This window comes from Hypomesus nipponensis, chromosome 15 (assembly GCF_054491055.1).
Source record: "Hypomesus nipponensis isolate SF chromosome 15, ASM5449105v1, whole genome shotgun sequence".
Taxonomy (NCBI): domain Eukaryota; kingdom Metazoa; phylum Chordata; class Actinopteri; order Osmeriformes; family Osmeridae; genus Hypomesus; species Hypomesus nipponensis.
In genome coordinates, this window is record NC_140375.1 from 4405461 (window position 1) to 4425407 (window position 19947).

The 19947-nt window shown below is 39.8% G+C and overlaps 1 protein-coding gene across 1 annotated transcript in view; it reads right to left on the minus strand.

The window, feature by feature from the left end:
- LOC146257098 (uncharacterized) overlaps nt 1–19947 on the minus strand; it is an 85420-nt gene that overhangs the window by 57174 nt on the left and 8299 nt on the right. Inside the window, exons 2-4 of the mRNA XM_084674867.1 lie at nt 18871–18979; nt 15147–16128; nt 13979–14452 (exon numbers count right to left, since the gene is read on the minus strand). Coding sequence (XP_084530993.1) covers nt 13979–14452; nt 15147–16042 — 1370 coding nt within the window. The 5' untranslated portion in view covers nt 16043–16128; nt 18871–18979. The remainder of the gene's footprint in view (nt 1–13978; nt 14453–15146; nt 16129–18870; nt 18980–19947) is intronic.

A 19947-nucleotide genomic window follows, 5' to 3' on the forward strand; every position in this document is an offset into this window, starting at 1 on the left:
TTTGCTCGACAACAGAAGTGGAAACAACTAACGTTGTCATTTCAAATGATGTCTAGTCAATCTGTTGAAAACTGTGTTGTGCAGACACAATAGATTTATTTGTACGTTTTTATTTCAAGTCGGCACCTTTGATGTTTCAGTGAGTTATGTTGGGTTATGCTCTGCAGCTTCACTGGTTGTAAACCAACCAATCAGCACGCAGCTGATCTATATATTTGTGAGCATACCATAGAAAGAAGAAACCCTCTTGTTTTATTCCAGAGCTATTTCACAGGGTGCATTAGGGCGCATAGAACAGCACCCGGGACATTTTCAGCCCAACCAATGTTACATACCCTATTCGGAGACCTTAAGGAACAGTGTGAAATACCCCCCAAAAAATCATTCTATGACCCCGTTAAAATGGGGGAGGCCCCGGTGACTTGATGTTCTCTCAAGGGAGGCTCACTGTCTTACACTTTGAAAACCCCTGCCCTAGGCTACACCAGGTTGACCATTTATTTTAAAAGGTGATGATAACCATGACATTTTAATATTAAAATCTTAACTTTGAACTCCCATAGTGCTAAGGAAATAATCTAGTTTTATATTGTACTTTACTAAACCATTTACTCTCTCTCCCTGAGTACAAGAGTAGGAATTTCTGTGCAAGTCCTTGAATCTGGTTTTGTTCAGTGCTACCCAGGTAAAAAATAAATATGCTAAGTATACTAAATCTTAGCATACTTGAGTATACTTGAAGACTGATTAATCTTCAGTATACTTCAGGTTATTGAAGGATTAATTCATTTGAAGTGTGCTATTTTGGAACAACTAATTTTGTACTAAATATATTTTAGTTGGAATTAAATTGTAGAAAAGCACAATTTAAGTGTACTTTTATGTGCTAAAGTGGAACAACTTCAAGTATACTTTGTACACAAGTATATGGCTGTGCATGTACTAATATTCATGTTTGATAAGCGAACATCAAGTATACCTTCTATGTGTTAGATGTACATTTAAAATGTATTCTGCGTGTCTTACAAATATATAAGCATTATACTATTAATATATTATTATTGCGGTAATAGCATGCTTATTTATACTTTTGGCTTATTCCAATTAATACGAACTTTTCAGCTTATTATCAATATAGTTAATTATTACTCTGCTATGCTACTTTATGCATTATATACCTATTTTTTGTAATTCAAGTCAAGCCCCCCAGAATGAGCACTTTGTGTAAATCAGAGTACAAGCCGCACTGGAATACAAGTCCCACTTTTAATGCAAACGTTACCATTGTGCAGCCAACGTGGAGCTGACCTATGCTCACAATGAATTGCTTGTGATACATACTGCTTGCAACTGACAGCTTGGATAGCTATCTAACAACATTAGACAACATTCCCAATCAGGGTGAACACAAAATATTATTATTATCAAAACAAAACAAACACAACAATAGAACTCCAAACGCTGCTTTAACTAAGCTAAAGCCCTTAACTTAGTAGCTTTTCAGCTTTCCGCAGGGCATTCTGGGTACCAAGAGCAATGCATGAGTATAGGCGATTTTACAGCATTGTGTAACACACTTCGGTTGTGGATTGTATCTCCAGAAATAAAGTCACTCATTTAGTAGCAAAATCCATTGTTATGCCTACAAAATTATTTTTGTATAAGCTAGTTTGCAAATCATGAGGATAGCATATTGTAGCAGACCTTTCTATTTGACAACGGACAAGGGTGTTTTGTCCCTCGGGAGTTGCCGTAGGCTTGATGCTAAAACCATTACGTGAAATCAGTGAGGGCTGTTGGATAGGGATGGGCGATACTAATCTTTTTTTTTTTTTCGATCCGATATCAAGTACTTTCAAGACCAGTATTGTCGATATTGATACCGATACTTCTATTAAATATTTGTATTTGAGTAGTTTTATAATGCATTCTGAAATCCATCGTTGTTCATATTAAATAAACTGAAAATGAAATTATTATTGAATGTTATGTTTGACTAGCCATTTGCCTACTTCAAGTCACTGTATTTCCAAGCCTTGATAGTGTAACTGAGACGACACAGAAAATAATTCCTCATTCAAGTAATAAGCGTTCAACCGTTCAAGTGTTGAGCATTAAATAGAGATCTTGAAAGAAGCCACTTTTTTGGTTTAAAACAAAGTAGAAGCAGCACAAGCACAATAAAAAAAAAAGGTACTTTACTCTACTACACACTACAGTGCAGCAAATGTATTACTGTAGGCTACCAGTACACTGGTCCAAGCTTGTGAACGTGGGACTAAGCACCTCCCTCTGCAAGTGGATCTTCCACTTCCTGACGGGGAGGCCACAGGTGGTGAGAATCGGTGACAGCACCTCATCTGTATTGATCACCAACACAGGTACCACCCAGGGCTGTGTGCTCAGCCCTCTCCTGTTCACTCACGACTGTGCGGCAACGCACAGCTCCAACCTCCTTGTTAAGTTTGCTGACGATACAACCATCGTGGGCCTTATCTCTGACAGTGACGTGTCAGACTACAGAGAGGAGGTTGACACCCTGACATCATGGTGTCAGGACAATAACCTCTCTCTCAACATCAGCAAGACCAAGGAGATGATTATGGACTATAGGAGGCGGCAAGAGAAGGAGCATGCACCCCTCCTCATCAATGGATCTGAAGTGGAGAAGGTCAGCTGCTTCAAGTTCCTCGGGGTGAACATCAGCAACGACCTCACCTGGTCTGTTCACATGGACAAGGTGGTCAAATCGGCCCGTAAGCGCCTCTTCTTCCTGAGGAGACTGAAGAAGTTTGGTATGGACTCAGTCATCCTCACTAACTTTTACAGATGCACTATAGAGAGCATTCTGACTGGTTGTATTAGTGTGGTATGGGAACTGCACAGACAGGGACCGCAAGGCCCCACAAAGTGTGGTCCGTTCTGCTGAGTTCATCATCGGCAGGAAGCTCCCAGCCCTACAGGACACCTACCACACACGTGGCCTAAGGAAATTCGTCAGGATTCTAAGAGACTGTTACCACCCATCCTTCAGTCTCTTTACCCCGTTGCCTTCTGGCAGGCGTTACCGCAGCATCCGGTCGCGCACACGCAGACTGGACAATAGTTTCTACCCAAGGACCATCAGGCTTCTGAATGGACACTGATATGGACATTGATTTACTGCACACTAGTCGCTTTCAGCTACTGGTTGCACTATCAGTAACATTGCACTACTGTACCTCACTGTACCTCGCCACCATGCTCCTGTATGGTCATTGACAGTCACTGATCTGCAATTTTGCACTATTATACTGTACTCCACTTAGGTTAGAATAGGTTATAGGGTTGAAATAGGTTTCATGTGCATTTAGGGTTAGTATAGTGTATTATTTATTGTTATCTGTAATTTAGGATGTTTTAGTATTAGGGTTAGTATAGTCAATTATTTATTGCTATCTGTATATTTAGGAAGTTTCACTTATTTAAGCTCAGCATAGATGTAAATTATGTTCTGTGTACTTTTCTATGTTATGTTATGCCAGGTGCTTTCGTTGTCTTGTCTTAAGAATTTCAGTGCCCAGTCTGACCTTGTGTTGTTCTGTGTACCTGACAAATGAACTTGAAGGCTGAATTAATTAAGGGACTTCGAAAGTAACTTAAAATATCAAAAAATTTCAGCATATTAAAATGTTGATTTTTAAAGTAAGCTTTAAGTGCATCGTTACAAAGATTATTTTTAGCATGCATTTTAAAATATACAACTAATATGTTAAAAAACAAAGTTCCAGTTGTACACTTTAGACATACATGTTTTACTTAATGCTTTGCAGCGCAACGTAAAAAATGCTGCCCGGGCAGCTGCCCGGTCCCCCCGTGCCTAAAACCGCCCCTGATTAATGGATATAAAGTGATCTAACAAGACTTGGTAAAAATGTAATAAATAAAAGCTTGAGAACTGTGTCTAAAATCTGCTTTATTGAACATTTGCCTTTGAAAGGGGCATATTAACAGAACTATATAGGCTAGAAGGCGTTTCCATCAGTTATAAGTGGGGGTGAAACATAGTCACTGAGGACCTTCATTGTCCCACAAAAGCAGTCTGGTTTGATGACACAATCAAAAAATGGTTTCAAACATAGCAAAAATCACGAGAAATTATTCTATGAAAAAGCTAGTAGTATGAGCCAGGTTTGAGAATCAAACTAAAATTATTGGGGGAGATAGTTTTGTAAATGTTGACTGGAGTTAATAGAATAAAAACAACCGGAAGAGTCAGAAGTTAAACACGAAATGCAATAACACCTACATCCACCGGGGCCTTTGCTTCAAGCCGAGCGACGAGGGGTGGGGGCTTGATCGCAGTCTGTGAATAAAGGCAACAATGGTGGCTGCTGGTCTTTCAAAGAGGGGAAGCTCATTTTCGGCCTACATCATAAAAATGGTCCATTTATTTATGTGGGAATTAGGTTAAACTGAATTAAGAAATGTGGTGTATAATTGTATGAAATGTATGATGAAAATTGGCTAGCAATTTTGCCAAGCAAATACCAAGAAATAGGTTGCAGCAGTCTGCCTTTCGACTACACTTGCTAAATCCGCGATGGGACTGAGCTCGAATAGCTTCGGTGACTTTTCAATACAACATTTATTCAGCACTACAAACTGCACGGCAACTGAAGCATCATATCTCGTAGTACATACTAATACTAACTACATACTAATTAACCATCAGCCATATTATTGATTTTTATTAAAATGAGAGAGATCGTATTAGGACTTTTTTTTAAGCCTTTATGGTTGCAACAATTTATTTTTAACACAGCGTTATTGTTATTATATTTATTATTATTATTATTAATAATAATAATGAAATTAATATAATGTATTTTATTAAAATGGAGGAGGCCCCAGTGACCTGAGGTTCTCTGAAGGGAGGCTCAAGGTCTTACACTTTGAAAACCCCTGCTCTAAAGCATCCTTTTTTTTCACCTGGGTAAGCTCTGGTTTTGTTTTTAATATATGACTGGTTTCAGGAGTAATACTGATACAAGGGGAAATTGACAGGATTTGAACTTGTATGAACTAAGAAATAGTCTCTTCTTAGATCAGCTTTAGCACAAAAGGAGCCATTTTGGGAATTAGGCCTACATACGTTTTACTTTTAAACAATCTGTCAAATGCCATCCCATATCGTGTTAAAGGCTATGATGCCTTAAGGTTGGTGGTAGACCACCAGTAATTTTGTTGTTCCTTTCTAGACAAAGTTAAGTGCATTATAGCCATTTTAAATCTATTTTCCAGCAGAGGGCGGCATCACCATAGTGTTGACACAGCCACATTTGCAAGACAATGACACCCGGCAAGTTCAGATCCTGACTCATTATCCTGATCATCCCTGCACTGTTGTAGGCATTGTAGAATCTTTAAACATGTACAAAGAGTCACCCAACCCTAATACATTCAAACATAGATATGCACACACACGTATACACGTAACTGTATGTACTGTACTGTACTATTGAAGGACGACCTCTTCAGGCAGGTAAAACTGGCTGTTTGAGGATCAGCCAATCAGGAGCGGCACTGAGCTCTACTGCTTGTTGAAGAAGACTGTTTAAGTTTCAGTTTTGGGAAATTTTGGATGAGAGAGCTCGCATCGAAAGACTGCATGGTTTATATGATATACAAATATAAGATCGTGTTACTGTACTTACACTAGTTCCTAGTATTGTGTGCATGCAACGACCAGTAAGTTACACTGATGTTTGTTATTATGTTACCACATAATAATGTTACACTGTGTTTATGCACTATAATATCGTCGCAACACTTTACTGCTAGTTTTGTATAATGGCAGAGCCATGCCTTTCCCGTGTGCTTAATTGTTAGAATGCTATGTATATTAAAGGAGGTGTTGCTAACGTGTGTAAAGTTGTTTATGTTCAGAAGGACTTCTGCAGTTCATACTTATTGTATGTTTAGCTAAATGTAGCGTGTTGTGTATTGTTGCAGCAAATTGATTTTTGACCATACTCTACTTCTGCATTTCTACGTTTGTATTGCTTAGTAATATGGGTTTATCATACCACTGCATTTCAGTTATATATAACTATAATTCAACTTGTTTGTTTTATCATTTACCTGCTAGGCATGTAATCATTCATATAAAGTCTACAGTTCACTGATTTATGCCTGTATCTCTGTTTCAGAAGCACACACATACACTTACATCAGTATTTAAATATAACACCTCAAAGGAACATCTTGTCAGCATTCTGATTGATACACCCTGGTGGCCACAACCTTTTGAAGACCAGCTAAAAATTATACAGCCTTTACAGTCACCAAAACAGTCCTGTACTGTACACGTACGTATAGATATATTTTGGTTGGGAGATATGATGTATAGACGTATAGCCTAATATCGTCATTCGACCCATCGGTATTTTGACGATTAAAAGTCCTTTGTTTTGGGCATTTAAATATATGTTCTTTTGTAAGTATGTTCTTTTGCAAAAGCGTTTAAGATTGATGGCTGGATAACTTGGTCTCTTGCAGTTGAGGTGTGAGGTGGCTGCTGCTGTCGGTGCTAAAGTGTGTTCAGCTAGATTATGCAACAGCATAAAGCGGTGCAACCATGGCCGCGGGAACTAGGGGTGCTGAGGGTGCTGCAGCACCCCCTGACAGCACAAGCATTTAAATTGGTATGACTTAAAAATCCACCACCGTGGCACAGCTCCGCAGTAGCGGACTGGCAATCGGGAGCACCGGGAGGAGAATAACAATGGAAAACCAGGAAAATGGATCACCTTCACTAGACAAGGTTTTACCAATTGAAAACAGTTATGTTTATTTTACATAAAGCTAAACAATTTCGCACTCAAATAAAGGCCAAGAAGTTTGGCCTACGTGCGCTCGCATTAAGGATAGAACTCCCAAACTTGCATCACATCGAACACTGAATATGCTTGCATTAGCAGGGCAGCTGTGGTGGCGTATATGGGGGACAGTTCTGGTAAGCGGCGTGTAAATGACTTTTGTCTAGTGTGTACCATAATCTTTTAGCCAGTGGGATTTCATGCTAATTGTTGTGGTTAATAAATGGAAGATCAGGGCTCTACGCTAATGTTTTCACCAAGGAGTACATGTGCTCCTAAATGAAAACATTTAGGAGCACACAAAGAAATTTAGGAGCACAGTGTTTTTTAAATTTGTTCATTTATTAAACATAACTTAACACAGGAGTGTCGTTATACCCTTTTTACAGGGGCACAAACCCAGTATAAATCTGCTGTGCCCCAGTAAAATCTAAGTTTGAGTTTTAACAAACCAAAAACACAAAGGTTGCATTTACTATAGATGTCCCTGCCAAAGCTGATATCAAACTTGCGTCCCTGAAATGTTATATAGTGGGTTAAGCGAGGGGAGTTTCTATAGCCTAATTATGCATTGTGCGCAACAAGCTTGGAAGAAGGGATAAGAATAGTGCCCATAGCCGCGGGAACTAGGGGTGCTGCAGCACCCCCTGACAGCACGAGCATTTAAATTGATATGACTTAAAAATCCACCACCGTGGCACAGCTCTGCAGTAGCGGACTGGCAATCGGGAGCACCAGGAGGAGAATAACGATGGAAAACCAGGCTAAGAAACGTAGGGTGGGGCTGAAAAATTAAGAAATCACCTTCACAAGACAAGGTTTTACCAATTGAAAAATGGTTATGTTTATTTTACATAAAGCTCAACTATTTTGCGCTCAAATAAAGGCCCCAAAATGTTGCTTGCGCGCTCGCATTACGGATAGAACTCCCAAACTTGCATCACATCGAACACTGAATATGCTTGCATTAGCAGGGCAGCTGTGGTGGCGTATATGGGGGCCAGTTCTGGTGGGCTGGTCTGGATCAAAGTCCAGGGCCTATTTTTACTCCCAGTACGTCCCTGCCGCCCCGAAACATTAAGCCCTCCCCAGCACCCCGCGGCTATGGGTGCAACAGATCACAAAACTCACAGTACAGATCAAGCCACGGTTTTGAGTCATGCACAGGGCAGTCAATAACACGGGGAAAGGTGGAAGTGATTCACGGAGCCCATGGGTTGGAGGGTGCCCATTACTGTGTGGGTTTTCAATAGTCTGCAGTACTAATTTGCCAAATCAATTTTTCAAATAGAAAAGGAAAAATATAGAATTAACTTTTTCAAAATTCAATAGTTAGAAATCTCTACGGTTACTTGCTCTAATAAATGATATGCTCCAACTGCATGTTCCCAATTCCCAAGTATTGTGCCATGCAACTCAGTGTCTGAGTGGGACTGCGTTAGCAACAGGTGGCAGGAAAATGTTGCTGCAACATAAATCTAGTGCACAAAAAAGAAAAGACAGAAAGGATAGAGAAAAGACAGTAAATGCTGCAAAAATTGCCCTCAACAAATCTTTTCACCACAACAACAAAATATTTGAGAGGTGAGCCGCAGTGTAACAGTGAACAGTAAACTAGTAGCCTAGCCATCATGATGTAGTGGCAGCCAAGCACGCACGTTAGCTAGCACTTCTCACTTTTCCTGAAACTCAATGCTAAGGACTCCTAGCAACGGCCAATACAGCTGATTTTGTTTAGCATTTTTGTATTTGAATATCATAAGTAGCCTATAAATCATGAGACTTCTGCTCCTCAGCTGCGCTTTTCTTCTTATTTCTTGTTATAGCCTAATTGATTCATTGGGATCAAACATGCCCAGTTCATAAACACAACTCATTTTTTGTATTTTTTACTGCAAGCTTTTCATTGGTCGGTTCACAAAAATGACATGCGTGTAGGCTACGGCTTACTGTAGGTGGTCACAGCTAATTTGTGCTTTTTAAGGATTAAGTTAACCTTTTAAACCAGCATGCATCTGTCTAGTCTGTATTCTTTTCACTGCAACGTTGCATTGAAATTTAGGGAATTACGGGGATCCTTACGGATAAACTAGGCCTACGGTCCGTTTGCACCACTACCTGCAAATCGGCTATTGGCAATAGAAGCAGTGACAGTGACAGTTTACAACAGTTGCTCCTGTTGCCCAACCCTTATATATAGCCTACTATGGCAAGCCGTTTTATCCCAAAAAAATCCAAAAAGCCGTTGATATCCAAAATTCAAATTTTGGATATCAACAGTTTAAATTTTGGATATCAACAATTGCATTTTGGATATCATCAATTCAAATTTTGGATATCAAGTATAGCTTTTTTGGATATCAACAATTCAATTTTGGATATCAACAATTCAATTCTGGATATCAACAAATCGAATTCTTGATATCCAAAATGCAATTCTGGATATCAACAAAAGAAGCTTGGAAGAGTAGGCTGAGAGTAGCTGATGGCCATTATGGACAACCCATTTCATCCCCACGGTGATGATGCAATGCAGAACCCGCAGGAACAGAATAGACAACCAAAATAATTACAGGCCACAGTACAATCCATTAGTTGGTAAGATAAATGAAGATATGATAAATATTATGAATACAATGAAATAAACACAATAGAGATGGTGTATTGCAAACAAACTTTATTAAAAGAAAGAAATTATAGTTTGTACAATATAAATGTGACTGGATTAATTTAATAACTTACGATAAAACAACAATACATTGATACCTGCCCTCACTAATAACTACTTATCCCTAGCACGTGAGATGTAAAGGTAAAACATACTTGAAATCTTGTACTTGCTTACATATCAAATAGCACAATCAAATAGCAGTTTGACTACAAGTGGTGGTTGTTTGCTTCTGCTGGTGAGATCAGATTGGATTACCTTTAAAGTTACATCAATATTTTAGCATGTTCAAAAACCAGCAGCTCAATAAACATAGGTGAACTGTATCCTTTCTTCAGACTCAATCTAGACTAGTGATGTGTCGTTCATGAACGATTTGTTCATTTTGAACGAATCCTTACTCGGGAGTAACGAGTCCTCTCAAAGAGTGATTTGTTCATTTTCTCGTGGCCGCGCATCGGGACTGTTGCATAGGCTCGTCCAAGTACAGAAATGATTCGTTCATTTCCCGACTTGGTCTTCGGGTACAAGTCTTTGGATAATTTTTCACGTGACCTGCATAGGCTCTGTAGCTAGAGGAAACGAACGATTCATTAATTTCCAGACTCTGTCTTTCTGAGTCTTTGGATCCTTTTTTCACGTGACCCGCATTGTATTTTTTAGTAGAGGAAACGGTTTCCTCATTCCCTTTTGCGTGGCCACTGTTTTAGTAGGATGTGAATGATATTTGCTCAAGTCATCATACTGACTGGTTTTGTTATTTTCACTTTACATTTACACTTACAGTTTGGTGCAGTGTAATTGTTTGCCGTGATAATTAAATGCTAGTGTGATAAATGACCAAATGAAGTGAACGAATGACTCGAAAAAAGATTTGTTCATTTTACTGAACGAGATTCAAAGAACCAAATCAGTAAAATGATCCGAACTTCCCATCACTAATCTAGACGACCAGGTAGACAAGGTCCACCATGTGGGCTGTGGACAGCGGCTTTGAACAAGGTCAGCTTGGTGTTGTCAGGCCAGGTAGTCATGATCCAAGGACTCTGGTCCACCTACAATTCAATAGGAAACCAGAGAAATAAGAGGGAACATTTTTTAGATCAGATTCAACTTCTACGCAGTCCGGAGTCTGCATTCTTTCTGTTTTACCTCATCACCATCACTCACCCACCAAGCAGTGTCCCAGATCAAATGTATGCCCTGATTGGAGCCTTCAAATTAATTAAAAAACTAGCTCAATGTCCAGAGTTAGATATTAAGGGACTTATATTAAAACAACACCATCATTAGAATTCAGACTGACCCTAGTTCCACATCCAACACATCAATGTGTCTCAATGGGTCTCTCCTGGTTTAATAAAGGTTATAAAAAATCAAGAGGACATGTCTGGGGAAATTAGGACGTTGTGTCACCATACACAGTAGGCTACGTTAGCATTACCAGAGAATGTCTCCTTATACAGGCTCTGGCATTACTTTTCGCAAGCTACCAGCCTGTATAGTCCAGATGTCTCCAAACCTGTTTTGGAAGTACTACCTGCCTGTAGGTTTTTGATCCAACATCACTCATTTGACCTGATTCTACACAAGTTACCTGATCAACCAGCTAATAATTAGAATCAGGCATGCTAGTGTTGGAGCTTAAACCTACTGGCAGGTAGCTCTTCAGAAACAGGATCGGAGACTTGTATAGTCTTATTATATTCATATCTTTTCACGTTTCATGATTAACTAGCCTAGCTAGCTAGAGTACAGTAGCATTAACGTGTGCTTGCTAGCTGGACTGTAGTGCTAGTTATCGAACAAAACAAAGTATAAAAGCCAAAACTAGTACAGTACCTCTTTGGTTGGGTGGTCCACGTAGGTTTCTTATGAGATTATGAGAGTTTTTCATTACAAACACTTGTACAGACATCTTCCAACCCGTCTGCTACTGTACGAGCAGAATAAACCCTACAGAATCCCAACTCTTGCGTAGTGGACGCAATGTTTTTTTTTTTTTTTTTTACTCCCCTACCCATGTATGCTAACTTGATATCCAGAATAGCATTTTGGATATTAAGAATGTGAATTGTTGATATCCAGAATTGCATTTTTGATATCAAGAATTCGAATTGTCAATTGACTGCCACAACATCATGGCCACCAACAAAACTCAGCAAAACTTGTTCTTGCTGCGGCTTAAGCTGTTGGATATTCGGCAGCGTTGCCACAACGGACCGAATGGCTTCGCTCGCATCTTTCTCCGCCGCTAATACGGAACTACAACACAAACTAGCGCACAACATCAATGCCATTGTTCTCAGCCACTCCCTCTGTTCGCTGATTGGCCAGTTAAAAATTAACTTGCAAAGTCTTACTTACCTACTGAATGGCCAGACCGAGTAAGCAAAATCAAAATTGAGCGGAAGTACGTAGGACGGCAGAGCCAGGCTAACTCCCGCCCACATGAAAGTCATTAGCATACATTGTTGATATCCAGAATTCAATTGTTGATATCCAAAATGCAATTCTTGACATCCAAAATTCGAATTGTTGATATCCAAAATGAAATTCATGACATCCAAAATTCGAATTCTTGATATCCAAAATGCAATTGTTGATATCCAAAATTTGAATTTTGGATATCAAGAATTCCTTGGTTAAATGATAAAACGGCTTGCCATAGGCTACAGTTTTTCCTCTAGGAATTATTTCAGGGGGGGGGCAGTAGACCAAAAATTTGCCTCCCATTTATTTTCAATGGAAGTCACATGACAGACCCCGCAAAGTGAGAGATACCTGGCAGCCTGAACAGGTAGCCTATAGAGAAGCAAACCCTATTCTATTAGTTTATATGGACAATTGTGAAGATGTATTGCATCAGTATGTTGCTTGTGAAAATAAAACTAGCTAGCATAACACAGCTATTCCCAGCGCCACACAGAGGCACTCGCGAGGGGCGAATAGGCTAATTCACACTAAATAAGTCGCTGCCAGAGGATCTAGTGTAGCCTCCTCATCGACAGATTATCAAGTGTAAATAACAAAGGCAACATTGCGCGAACATAAGTCGCAAATTAATTGAACTTTTGAGGCGACAAGCAAGAATCAAATTGCCTGTATGTGTGAAAACAGCTTTACCCTATGTGCCAATATCCCAATGTAAATCTGTGTAAATCATAATTCTCTGCATAAATGTGTCCAAAACTGATACATTCAAGGTAAATATAATAATATTCATAGTTAAATACATTTGGCAAAATGTAACAATGAGTCCAACGTAATGTTTATATTACAAAAAGCTCCAAAAACTAGTATACGCTCAAATTAATGCTAAACTATTGCCCTGTGCGCCAGCATGACGTGTTGAAGTCCCTATTTACAGTCACATCAAAACGATACTAGAACTAGGGTTGCACGTTATTGATGAAATGTGATATTGCGATATTGAGCATGAATATTGCGTTATCGATATTCATTTCTATATTCTTAAACATAAAACAAAAAAGTTAGGGGAAAACATCAAAATTAAGAAATAGAATATCTTAATATATTAATAACTTTTCGTAAGGGTTTATTTAAACTGACAGTGCAACCTGAATAAATAAATAAAGACCATGTCTACAAAACAGGTCATGTTTTGTTGGTGGTACAGTATAACAAATAATACGGGAATAACGTGATGGGATTTGGTATCTTTTATCCAGTTCATTCAGAGGCTTCTTGAAGCCTTCTTTATCGACTGTATAAATGGGCATCATGTCTTTGGCCAAATAGTATGCTACAGCATTGGTGATTTTGTTATGTCTCTTTGAGCTCTTGTCGTACTTGTACCACTAGCAAAAGCACTCGCTAGCGATGTTTGCTTTACTAGCTCTGGCGTAACTGTGGCAGATTTTTATGGGACATTACTGTGCATTCATCGTACAGTGTCTTGTGGTGGTTTTTGTCGAGAAAAATGGTTGCATTGCCTCTTCCGTATTGTACCACCATATGGCACGTTTTTCCCAGTGCTTTACCCTGAGCAACATTTGTTGGCTTAAAGTCTTTCCTTTCGCTCCACACACTTGATTTGCAGTTTGCTCTCTCTATTTCTGTCCTTTCACTTCTCGCTTCTTTCGCTGTCTATCTCCATCTTTACTCACGCTGTCAAAGTGTGCATGTGTGACAGGGCAACTGGCCAATGAAATATGCAGGCTCTAAATTGATCACAACACACAGCCCCCAGTTGTTTACAATGTCTGGCTCCACCCCTGCCTGCCACCACAACTATAATCTAATTATGTGGGAAACATGGATATATGTGTGCGTGCGCGTAATTAAACAGATTGATAAGGTAATTAAGGTAATGTTCTTCTAATGAAAACCGGCCTGTTTGTGCATGTAATTGTAACATGTAATTTACCTCTGACAGGCTGGTCTTCATTAGAAAGAAAGGAATTCAAACAAATCCTCCTTTTCCTACCTCAGACAGCCATGCAGCCAAACTTCACAGTCCACCTCCGTGTTATCCACCACCCCATTGGCTAAGGATTCGCTGGAATTTTTATTGAATTGGCTTCTCAGAGCAGGGTCACTGTTAGCCACATCAATGTAGGATGAATTAACTTCCAGAGCAGCTTTTCCACTTTTCCCTGTTGTTGTGACGCTGAGCACCTCCTGCCGCCCCACCTCGGGTGTCAAATCCAGGAAGTGTACAGTCTCTTTGAGACGTTGCTGGATCATGGGCGTTAGAGGCATGTCAAAGATGAACCCAGAGTGTTCCTCATTGGCAGAGGATGAAAGGGCATCCAGAGAGTCCAGACTGCTGTAGAGAGTGTTACGACACTCTGATTCTAGGATGCTTTCAAAATGTGAGCTAAAGACGTCTTTGGCCTCTTGGCTTTCCAACGTTTCTTTGTCATCTTTCTCCTTCTGGCTGTCATTAATGTTTGTGATGCTAGAAGGTGTAGGAAAGAGAAACAGAAAAAAGACAATCTGGTACATAAAGATTATCTTTGTGGAATTCATCTACAGGGAACCAAGATTGAATAAAAACGTGTGATACAGATTACGGTTCAAGGTTACTACAGAAGGGGAAAACCAAACCAAATAAAAATACATTTGAGTATGGGAGTCAGATGGCTGAGTGGTTAGGGAATCGGGCTAGTAATCAGAAGGTCACTGGGTCAATTCCCGGCTGTGCCAAATGACGTGGTGTACTTGGGCAAGGCACTTAACCCTACTTGCCCAGTGGGAATGTCCCTGTACTTACTGTAAGTCGCTCTGGATAAGAGCTCCTGCTAAATGATCACAGACATTGTTGGAGCACAAGGACAATGTGAAGGTTTCATACTGTGAGAGTTTGACTTTTTTGTTTGAGGGATTTGCAGCTTCCTAAAGGCACACATCCTCTTTTGTGTGTAGGTAAACCCCACAGGAAGTTATCAAGCACAAAACTAGAAACTCCTGTTAAAGCTGTTGTCTCTATATTGCGGAATGGAAACCTCAAGCATGTAGCAAACACTGTACTTCTAAGGGATAAAGAAGTAATTCAATTCAATCAAAGTGTTTGTTTTGTAAAGCTCTCTCTTGGAAGTCGCTTTGGATAAAAGCGTTTGCTAAATGAATACATGTAGAGGATTGTGACATACCTGTCTGAGCTGGGTTCCTGTGCTCCCCCCTCAGGTCTCTGCAACTCAAGGAGCAGCCCCAATGGGAACACTTCGTCCTCCAGATGTAGAGGACACAGCTTCTCGGGAGGGCTGAGACTGTCCAGGGAGCTATCTGCCTTCAGAATGTTGCTGCTCTTCCATTCTTCTTCCCCTTCCTTCAACTCTGCTACATTCAAGCTCCCTGGTCGGCTTTCTAAAAAACTGAGTTTCTTGAAAGACTTCTCCCTCAGCGGGCCCCCGTCAAGGAAGTCAGTGAAGATACCGGGTATCTCTGCTAGGATTTTACTAGATTCCTCGAAAGAACTGTAGTGTGGCAACTGGCCGGAATCCTCGGATGAGGCAAGCACAGCCTCAGCCTCTGACCTTCTTCTCGATTCAGAACAGTCCACATCATTGCCAGTGTGTACCGCCGGCCCAGGTGTTAACACTGAATCCAGAGTTGGCTTGGTGTTCGAAATGAGGCTGCTGAGATTTTTAGGACCAGTTGTAGACGCATTCCTAATGTCTCCATTTACCCCTTCTCCTGAGATTCCACCCAGCTTCTCAATTGTGGCTGAACACAAGGGGACTGCGTCCTTCAGCAGTGCCTCAGTCCATGAGTCCAAGACAAAGGTGGGGGAGATCTGCGGGTCTCCGAGCGGATCCAGACCTGCCAAATCTAGCATTCCGTTTTCCTCCTTACCTCCGCAACCTTCCTGTCTCTCCGAGGCTTGATTGGCCATGTTTGACGAGGCTCCGTTTTGACCATTGCAGGGGATCATAGCTACACTCCTCTCACAAATGACTTGGTTTGGGCTGTCCTCCGATGATGTTGCATTCTGGGTCCTAGCGCAGAGGCCACTCAGCAGGCTGGTGAGCTTGCGGTCAATTTCCATAAAGAGCGATGTCTCATCAATGCCATCATTAAGAAAGCAAGAGTCCAAACTGGTTCTGCTGCTCCCCTCCTTTGGTAGAATTAACCCTGAAAATAAAAGGAGTACACAAGGCAAAACATTAAAGTTAACATTAAATCTATTCTGATGTATTTTCAGCTATTTTAATGTACACACTTAATTTAACAGTACAAATTTATCTAGGTGCATAGCATAAATCTAATTGTTTCTGTGTGAGCGTTTCCCCCTGCGGTAGCAGTAGGTCTGAATCCTTCGTGTGGTGAGGGAACACAAGGTCTGTGTTCCCATTGATCCCTAAAAGGACTCGCATCCCAGGAAGGTCTGGGATGAGTCCAAACCAAACCAATTTGTTGCTTGCTTTTTGTCCATTCATTTACACACACACACACACACACACACACACACACAGATACTATAATCCCAAGTATGTTGTTACTTGTCTACTGTAGACTAGTGAGGCAGTATCTGTAGATGATTTTCTCACAATAACTGTTGTGGTTAGGTCATAATTAAGCATCCTGTGCATGTGGTTTTGGAGCCAGAGAAATTAGCAGTACCAGAATGGGAGACATTTAAAGTGATAACATTGGGCCATTTTATTGGCTCAAACAGTCCTCTCTGCAAATCTGTCGCACAGACCAAACAGCCAGCATTATTACACTTGAGGACAGCATACTATTGAGCATTTTAAGTTTAGACCACACTACTAATCTATTTTAGTATAACACAACACTTAAACTTAAACATTTAAACTACACTAAATGATAAGTGTTCAGCGCAGTCAATTCTCAAATTCCTCCAACCTCTCAGGTTTGTTCCTCATTCAATCAAAACCTGTGTTTCAGGCTTCATGAAGGTGTCTGTGTTTACCAGAATCAATGACAAATAAGTGGCAGGAATGAGTCATCCACATTACTGAGGGATGTACGTTTTGTTTAGTCATTACAGAGGGAGGGGGAAGACAAAGTAGATTCATATTCCGATACAAACATCTCATATGAGAGCCGTGCATTTGACAATGACAGACAATCCTTGTCACTGGGTAGCAGGGGATCATACAGTAGTGTTGTGCAACCCATGATAAGATTTCTGGCAAAGTGAAAGCGATACCACAAAAGGTATGACTGCTACATGCAGTGGACTGGAGAGTATGCAGGGTTTCCCGCAGCATTTTGCAGCTAAGACGGCCACCAAAGCAACACACGCCTGCCGCCTTAACTACGTCATCCAAAATGTATTTTTTTTGTTTTTATTTACTTTTTTATAGCGATATCCGCTGTTACTCTGTCCTGTTTTTTACCTTTCATTCCAAACCGTGACCTACGCCAGTCTCCCTTCTCTGCAGAACACATTAGTCTATCGCTAGGGATGCACGATATTGAATTTTAGCCGATAGTCAATATGCCGATATTTACAAGTTCATTTTGGCCGATTGCCGATGCCGAAACCGATATATACACCTCTGCTTTTTAATTATTGAAAAGTCTCTCCTGTACTAGAATTAATCTGTTATTACGATGGCGTACTTGCTGTAGATACGGGACAAACTTGATTTGTATCATTTTAGAAAGACATTCACTCATGAAAACTATTGAAATGATTTCAAATATGGCAGATTTATTTATATTTTCACATCACAATGTTCATACTTGAACAGTACCTCCTTGAAGTTTCCATAAAACTGTGTTGTTGACAATGACACATTCTTGACACATATGCACAGAAATGCAGCTGTGACTCTGTAAACTTAAAATGTATCGCATCACTGACACTTTACAAACTCCGCAGATAGCCATTTTGTCATCATCCTTTGATACCGTGAAGTCCTGCCACTCAGCCGACATGTTGAATCATGTTGTTGGCGCTCATCGTAACTTCTAAAACTGATTTAGATTTGGCTATATCGCGTTCCATGCTGTTGTAAAACCCAGCATAACCTTTCAAGTTGTCCTCATAACATAACATTCCATATTACTGCGCATCGAATATTTCAAATAAAAAGGAACTATACTTTGTAGTGGCGGAAGAATGAAGGTTTATTATTAAACTATTTTGTTTTTTAAATTTTATTGTCTTTGTTTATGAAACCATATCAAATATTTGTAGTAACAGCTTTAGAAAAGCAATAAGGCCCGTGAATCTGTTTGTTGCGCTGATTTTAGAACAGGTAAGGGGAGTTGTTAGGCACGACGCAACGGGCTTATTGCTTAATTAAACATTTGCTTTGCGTACATCGGCAGAAAGGCCATCATCTTAATTATCTGCAGTTGCCGATAATTAAGTTTTGAAGCTTCTATCTGCCAATACCGATGTCGTGCAGATATTATCGTGCATCCCTATCTATCGCACAACCTACCCACCCCCCCACACACACACACCCCCGGTCTGACGGCAAACCCCACTCTACCACCTTAACTAACACATTTTCTGCGGGAAACCCTGGTATATTTTCAAATCCCCTTAGCTACTGATGACGCCCTTTTTAAATAGCTCAAGGCTTAGACCTGTAATCTGACTTGGTCTTTACGCCACATGAAAGCCTGCCTGCCTGCCACCTCCACTTTATTTCATTTTCCAATAAAAATGAAAGAGACGTTTCTGTATTGATGAACAACTGTGGTTTTCCAGAGTTTAATGCTGTAGGGTGTGTCTCATTAATGTGAAAATGTTCTCTCCTTTATACTAACTTGCTTCAACCAAATGTAAAAATTCACAAGTAATACACAAGTGCTATAAAAAACACACTTCAGCAATTGGAGATCATTAAATTATTCAAAATAGTTTAGAAAATGTAAAAAAATGAACCTTACCACTTTCTGTAGAGCTGGTCTCCTCTGTTTTCCTCAAAAGAAACTCATACTTAACTTTTGGAACACTTTCAGTGTGTAAGGACGAGGTAACCCGAACAGAAGTTTGTTCCTGCAAGAGTAAGACAGACAAAGAAAATATAATTCAGTATACTGTGTGTATTCTTGAAAAACCAATCATATCCATTTGCCTCCATAGCAATTTATGAATAGAAACTAATTTATTGGAAATCGCAGTGACGTACAAATTGCCTTGATTGGACAGAAATAAATGTATTCAGATTACATTAGTTTGCCTATTCAACTAATTGATAATTTCCCATGTCTAATAAAGACTTTGTCTTTACTTTTTCCATCACCATTGTGCTTGACTCAAACCCCTTGAGGATATTACACATAAAATGTAATATATTTATTATATAATATGTTACCTTAGTAGCGTTATCATTTAAACTTTGGCCTACTTACCTTCATATTTGAAAGAGTACATTTGTCAGTACAAATTGTGTGAGCATGACGGTGAGCAGTGACGTGAAAGTAAGAATTCTTGTTTAAGACAGTCATACAACAATTGACCAACGGTCTTTCAACTGGTCCATAGTAAAGTATAGTTACTTTATCAAATATTGATAAAGTTACCAAGTTTGGATTGTTTGCCTGTCAGAAAATACCCATCAACAAAAGGGAAGCAACAAAAACAATTAACGAGAGGACCATGGCATTCTCTCTGAAAACAATGAAAATACCTAAAGGCAAAATAAATCTGATGTTTTATTTTTGGCCCACATTACAATTTCTCAATTGCTTTGGTATAATTCAAAGATTATAGTGGATATTTTCAAAACATTGTGCAAACCTCCAAACCATTGGACACTTGTTCACAACAGATTTGAATTCTCTTATCACCCAAATAAAAGTACCACCCGGAATAAAAGTACCCCCCGGAATATTGCCAAATTAGCTCGCAAACTGTGTCCATTTGCTATAAAAATGTGTTCCTACCAGTGTGCATTTTTTACTGTCACTTGCAATCAGGAATGAAATGGACAGTAAATATACCATTGCTAGGAAAAAACTTTA